Source organism: Procambarus clarkii, chromosome 30, assembly GCF_040958095.1.
Source record: "Procambarus clarkii isolate CNS0578487 chromosome 30, FALCON_Pclarkii_2.0, whole genome shotgun sequence".
NCBI classification, from domain to species: Eukaryota; Metazoa; Arthropoda; class Malacostraca; order Decapoda; family Cambaridae; genus Procambarus; species Procambarus clarkii.
Genome location: NC_091179.1, coordinates 11,599,365 through 11,606,864, shown reverse-complemented (window position 1 = coordinate 11,606,864; position 7,500 = coordinate 11,599,365). Strand labels below are relative to the sequence as shown.

The 7,500-nt window shown below is 40.0% G+C and overlaps 1 protein-coding gene across 1 annotated transcript in view; it reads left to right on the top strand.

Annotated features, from left to right (window-relative positions):
* The window catches only part of LOC123765516 (acyl-CoA dehydrogenase family member 11), a 35,745-nt gene that overhangs the window by 12,535 nt on the left and 15,710 nt on the right, over positions 1-7,500 (top strand). The window contains exons 5-6 of the mRNA XM_045754153.2: positions 551-741; positions 2,596-2,695. Coding sequence (XP_045610109.2) covers positions 551-741; positions 2,596-2,695 — 291 coding nt within the window. The remainder of the gene's footprint in view (positions 1-550; positions 742-2,595; positions 2,696-7,500) is intronic.

The window sequence follows — 7,500 nt, the reverse complement described above, 5'->3', positions numbered from 1 at the left end:
AAGTAGTGAAACCAATGATATTCAGAACTGATGCTGTAAACCAAATGCTGGAGCAGCATTATTGTTTACATAAAACAGCTGTGTGAGTGATGTCTGGCCAAAGAAGGAGGGGGGGGGGGGTCCATATACAGTACATAAACTAGCAAATCAAAAGTACTGTATGAATATTATTTATAAAATATTAATATTCCTGATGCCACAAAGAATGCATTTCTAATTAGGATAATTTAAATATTTGTATTATTAAAAATCTTGTGTGTGTGTGTGACTTGTAGAATCATAATGGTGTTCACAAAGATTGTTGAAACTTATGTTTTTAATGAGAAATTAGTGTAGGATTCTAGTGTACTGTATAGTAAGATACATATTAAGTTAGTGGAAAAGATACAGTTATACTCCATAATGAAACTGGAAAAACATTAATGAAAGAATACTTTCTCAATATACTGGTACTGTATTAGCATTACTAAATATATTCATAATTCCCTGTATTTCGATTTCTGATAAATATATTTTAGTATGGTATAAAATCAGTAATCATTTTTCCCAGTTACCTGTCAAGCTTGGAAGGACCTTAAAAAAATTTCTGCAGAAGAGGGTTTAATTGCTACAGCCTACGAAGGAAAGTATGGAGAGTATGATCGACTATACCAGATGGTTAAGCTGTATATTTTCTCACCTGTTTCCGGCCTGTATTCCTGTCCTTTAGCAATGACAGACGGTGCTGCTAAAATAGCAAAGGTGTGTTTTAATCTCTTTATGCTTTGCTTGATATTATATAGTTAAAGTATTGAATATATTTTAATGTTACCATTTGATGAAATTAATCATTATATTCGTAATTTTTCTTTAGGCATTATAGAACTGAAAATGTTAGTTCCACTATCCTGAAAATATTAATTTCATTGTCAGCATTTTAATACACTTCATGGGCTTCCCAAGGTCGGTACAGTATGTAACCCATAGAGTTGTAAACCTGTGGAACTGCCTACTTGCTGAAGCTGTAAATGCCAAAATTCTGCCGTGTTTTAAAATACCATACAACTGAAAAAGATCATCAGGGCAAATGGGGGGGGACCTTTGACAAGCAACCAGTTTCCTGTCCTTGTCGAGGCCACTAATACTAGTGGCCTCGACAAGGCCACAAGTGAACTGAGGGCCACTAATGCTAGTGGCCCTCAGGTAAATTCAGGTATGCATGGATGGTGGGCTTGGACAGGGTCTACCTTGCAGTGGTGCTGCACCTGGGGTAGGAGTAAGGAGTACTTGGTGGATGTGTTCTGATTCCTAATTAGGCTATTTTGGTCTCTTGAACAGTCATGTGTGTGACATCACTGGAACCTATTTACTGTACTCTATGCTTGAGAACAGACACCTCTGAGTATGTTATGTTGGTCAGGGGGCTTATTTCTTTGTGACTCTCAGTACTCTTGTGGCCTTGTGGCCACAAGAGTATGTGGCCTTGTGAGGGCATTGTATGATTTGGTTGTACATATGCCTTTGGAGAGTCATTGCCATGTATGTCATGGTGTGTCCTGTATTGCCAATGAGTGTCCAGTGATCCTTTTATCCATTTTGCAGAGGATAATCTTACTCAGGAAAGAGCTATGCACAAACTCAAGGCTGATTTTTTAGAGATGATATTAAAGGTATGTTTTGAGATGATCTTCTTGAGGTTATCTTGAGATGATTTCGGGGCTTAGCATTCCCACAGCCAGGTCCTCGACCAGGCCTCCTTTTTGTTACGCACCCCCAGGAAGTAACCCGTAGCAGCTCTGTTTAACTCCCAGGTACCTATTTACTGCTAGGTGAACAGACGCATCAGGGTGAAAGAAACTATGCTTACTTTTTCCGTCTCCAACGGGGATTGAACCCGGAACCTCAGTACTACAAATCTGAAGCACTGTCCACTCATCTGTCAGGCTCCCTGACTGGGGGCAAGATCTTAACATGCTATATTTTACCATGCTACTTGAAAAATCAACCTAGACCACCATCAGAGAATTCTCACCTTTTAATAAAAATAACAACTTTGTAATTTAGTGGATAATAGAAGGCAATTTTTCATTAGGGTTCTTAAATGGTTATATCGATTTCATTATTCATTAGAATACTCTACCCTTTGGAGAACCTTGGAAACTGGCTTATATGATCTTAAAATTTACTCCTGTTTTAAAATATGGATGAGAATTCCCTTCATTGAAGGGAGGTGGGGAGGAGTCAGTACTGTACTATGAATCTTATACTACAATGATATATACTATGATATAGTCAGTACTATATATTATGAACCATCCCTCAATAAGAAACACATGTTATTTTTTTCTTGTTCATTCACAAAACAAATATCTTGAGCTAATATTTTCATAAACACTCCTCTAGTGCAAGCCATAACAGTGCCGGTATTGTAGTTAATGGTTATGTGCATTATGCTCTTTCATGCAGGTCATAACAATTAATGGTAGTCATGAGCATTAAGCTTTCATGCAGCTTTCTATTTTTTTTTTGCTGTAGTAAACAATGCAGTTTATCTTATTCCACAGCAGTGCTTTAAATATATTGATGATCGGTATACAGTACTCCTTTTTTCAACAGGTGATAAACTCAACTCACTTGCAAGAAGCTTATCGACATCTTACCTCACGTGATCCGCAGCAGTTTTGGACATCAGGCCAATGGATGACGGAAAAACGAGGTAATTGTTTTCTGCTAATACTGTACAGCTTATTATTACCATATTTGTGTATACATTCTTCATTACAAATTCCCAAAGATGGGTTTCAGTAGCATTATGTATTTGAATTTTATTAATGTGACAACTTCTGTATTGAAGTACAGTACAGTAATAATAATTCATTTTGTCAGGGACAGACAGCCTGTGTTTTATATATATATATATATATATATATATATATATATATATATATATATATATATATATATATATATATATATATATATATATATATATATATATATATATATATATATATATACTGTATATATATATATATATATATATATATACTGTATATATATATATATATATATACTGTATATATATATATATATATATACTGTATATATATATATGTCGTACCTAGTAGCCAGAACTCACTTCTCAGCCTACTATGCAAGGCCCGATTTGCCTAATAAGCCAAGTTTTCATGAATTAATGTTTTTTCGTCTACCTAACCTACCTAACCTAACCTAACCTAGCTTTTTTTGGCTACCTAACCTAACCTTACCTATATATATAGGTTAGGTTAGGTTAGGTAGGGTTGGTTAGGTTCGGTCATATATCTACGTTAATTTTAACTCCAATAAAAAAAAATTGACCTCATACATAGTGAAAAAGGTTGCTTTATCATTTCATGAGAAAAATATTATAGTAAATATATTAATTCAGGAAAACTTGGCTTATTAGGCAAATCGGGCCTTGAATAGTAGGCTGAGAAGTGAGTTCTGGCTACTAGGTACGACATATATATATATATATATACTGTATATATATATATATATATATATATATATATATATATATATATATATATATATATACTGTATATATATATATATATATATATACTGTATATATATATATATATATACTGTATATATATATATATATACTGTATATATATATATATATATATATATACTGTATATATATATATGTCGTACCTAGTAGCCAGAACGCAATTTTGATGTAACACTGTAAAAGTGTTTGGGTTAGTTTATTTAAAATATATATAGAGTACACGAGTCACAGACAAGGATCTGAGAGGCGCCAGTTGTCTGCCTGAGATCTCACACCTCAAAGCGTTAATGACCTCAAGTGACCTGAGGTCAGATCATGACAATTTCACCTTGCTTCCGCTAAGCTGATAATTGTAGTCTGGTAGCCTTCAAACATGCCGACGTTTAAGGAGTGGCTTGGTAGTGCCGGAGGCTATCTATTTGTGGGCGGAGTTAGCTACTAGGTTCCCCAATATAAACTCGGAGAGCTATCGAGCAGAGAGCATTAGCAGACAGAACAGACAGAACGGCAGTCAGGAGAGCAGAGCAGACGGGAGGCTGTCGGCCGGCAGGGCGGGAGTCTCCGTCAACTACAAACCCCCCCCCCCCCTCTCTATTCAACTTAGACTCAGTCCTCGGTGAGTGAACAGTAAGGTGACTTGGTCGTGTTTACATATGTTGTGTGATGATCAGGGGCAGTCAAGTTGTAGGGTTCTCGAATTCTTGGATGATGACTCACTTTGCATATTAAACTGGAACATTTTAATTGAATTGCTAAATTATGATACTTCATGTGAAATATAATTATGAATTTATTATTTAAATTGTGTTTAACTTTGTTCCCTAGAGCTTTGAGTTGAGGTGAGAAAGCCTCTGTGGTTACTGTTTTCATGGTTTAGACTGAGTACATGATAAAGATGGGAACTACTAATAATGAACTCATGATAACATCTTTGGTGAATATTTTGATACAGACAAGTTCCATTCCTTGTCTTGTATGTAATGATCATGAATGGATGGTGGCAGCATTTCGTCTTCTACTATCTACTCTTCTACTTCTACTATCTACTCTTCTACTTCTACCTATCTACACCTCTCCCTCCACCCCTCTCTCAACTCTCACTTTCAACTAATGACCATCCTCGCCCCTCCCACCTCTCTGCCTCTCACCCCAAACCCTCACTAATTACTTCACTATTCATTTCTTTCCTTTCGTTTTCTCGTATACGTTTGTGGCAATGATTCTGTATTCTAGAGTTCTCTCTAGAGTTTCGGGTAACTGATCAAGTGACGGCGCCTTGTAGTCTTAGCACCTAGGTAGTCAAATACCTAGGTTACAAGGTGTTGAACGAGAGAGGTTGCCTTAGGACCTCTGGGAGTGCTCTAGAATAGTTAGCTAACTGGAGACGGGATAACGGACTAGAGAGAGCTGTTTCCCCCGGCTTCGTTAGTTAACTGGGGGGTGGAATAATGGACAAGATAGAGCTATTTCCCCCACCCCCCGTTACAATGATGGCAGCGGTGTTGAACAATGTTGTAGGTAGTTGGTGTTCTTTTAACATTGTTCAGTCCCACGTGTCTTTTGCCGCTCAGGCGCTATCAGGGAGATCTTGACAGGTGTGTTACTTTCGCGATTTAGCGAGTTTTTTCAGGCTAGGAGATGGTGATTCTCTGGTGTTGTGTTTAGTGATTTTGTGAGTTTTGTGGTATTCAGGGAATGTTCACCAGAACTTGCGTGTGTAGTGATTTATGTTAGTAATAAGATTTGGCGATTTGGGAACTTAGCGGTGTTGGTAGTGCAGGTCAGCTGAGTGTGACAGGTGACCTCGCATGTCCCACGGGGACACCCAGCCACCGCTGGTCTCCAGGTCAGTGGGGAGTGGCAGGTGTAGTTTTTAAGTAGTGGTTCTGCTCAGATTATTGCGATCGACTGTTTTACTCCATTTGAACGCAATAACCCGAGGTGTACTGGTCTTGTACAGCATGCTAGGGGGGAGCCTTAGTATGTCAGTAGACTTCACGTTGGGGACGCTCGACGTTAGATAGTCTGGTCACAGGGGTGGCAACAGTTTGGGGTTGTTGACCGGCGGAGATGCTAGGGAGACACTCTGGGTCACGTAGGTGGCTGTAGGTTAAGGGTGGGAGTAACGTTTAATTATGTACTTAAGATTAGGAACGGTACAGTTAAGTTAGGCTAGTGTTTTGTCTATTAGTGTTGATTTTTTTTTGTATGACAAGTTAAAAGTAGTGATGACCTTATTCTCTCTTCTCTAACTTTACTCTGTTACTGTTTTATGTTCCACCAAGTCAATATCATTCAGAGTTAATTGGATTATTAAAATTTAAGTGTAGTTGTTGCCAGGAGGAGAGCTTATAATTGGACTGTGTGAACCCTATACAAACTACAGGGTCACACAACAAGATGGAACACGGGTATTGTTGCCTTTCTGTTCACCCACAGGTGGGAGCCAGAAGAGAGGAGAGACGCACATACAAAAGAGGGAGACGGCTGCTGTGTACCACACTCACGGGCGTTAATCACCACCACCACGACCAGCCCACTACCTGGAGGTCATGGCTCCACCACCACCACCACCCCAGGGGACCCCAAGATGCAGCCCTCTCGGTCGGTCAACATTGGTCTACCCTGTGGACCCCAGGACGGACGGACCCCAGTGGACCCCAGGTCGTTCTGCAGACGAACCCAGACGACCCAGTAAAGATGGAAGAGGAACAACGACTCCAGTCTGTCCCACCAACATCGGTCTACCCAGGACGGACCCCAATGGACCCCAGGTCGCTTGTCAAAGACCCATGGGAGGAGGAAGAGAGAAGAAAGAAGAGAGAAGAAAGAAGAGAGAAGAAAGAAGAGAGAAGAAAGAAGAGAGAAGAGAGAAGAGAGAAGAAGGAAGAGAGAAGAAAGAAGAAAGAAGAAGAAGAAGATAAGACAAGCTGAGTGAGACACGATGCCTCGTGTCCCTTGCTGGTGTCAGCATCATTGCAGGGAGCGTAATTGCAAGACAGGATCGTTTGCCTTAACTGGCCGCCCCTCCTACAAGCATGTTGCTCTGTTGAGTGATTCTTCCTGTGTCATGCGGACTTGACGTGGCTGTCAGAAGTAGCTCTCTGAAGGAGGCGTGCTGGAGCAACAGGGAGGAAGAAGAGTAGGATGGGATTTCTACTGTTGGCAACTATATGAAGGTCTCGAAACTTGTAGTCCCTATAGCTGTGAAGAACCCCAATATACGTCTCTCATGGTGACTGACGTAGGGCCAATTACAGATCAGCTGGGACAACCGAATTCCACGGTCCTGTGCGCAGTTTAAGTAGTAACGGCTTTCGGGTTGACCAAGTGTTGTTGTGCGTTAACGACGGAGAAGCGACGGAGGCAGTTGTGTTGAAGAAATGTGGTACAGGATTATCTACAAGACCAAGCAGTGACGTCGCCCAGCCAGAGACAATGGACGTCTGTCTATATAGTTCATTTTTTAGAGTAGGATGATGTATATTTGTTTAGCTAGGATGTATTCTTTTCGTTAATAAAGTTGTCGCACACAGCTAGCTTGCTTTAGCAGTGTTGCAAAAACTTTATTTTCGGGGAGAAGGGGAGATGTAACACTGTAAAAGTGTTTGGGTTAGTTTATTTAAAATATATATAGAGTACACGAGTCACAGACAAGGATCTGAGAGGCGCCAGTTGTCTGCCTGAGATCTCACACCTCAAAGCGTTAATGACCTCAAGTGACCTGAGGTCAGATCATGACAATTTCACCTTGCTTCCGCTAAGCTGATAATTGTAGTCTGGTAGCCTTCAAACATGCCGACGTTTAAGGAGTGGCTTGGTAGTGCCGGAGGCTATCTATTTGTGGGCGGAGTTAGCTACTAGGTTCCCCAATATAAACTCGGAGAGCTATCGAGCAGAGAGCATTAGCAGACAGAACAGACAGAACGGCAGTCAGGAGAGCAGAGCAGACGGGAGGC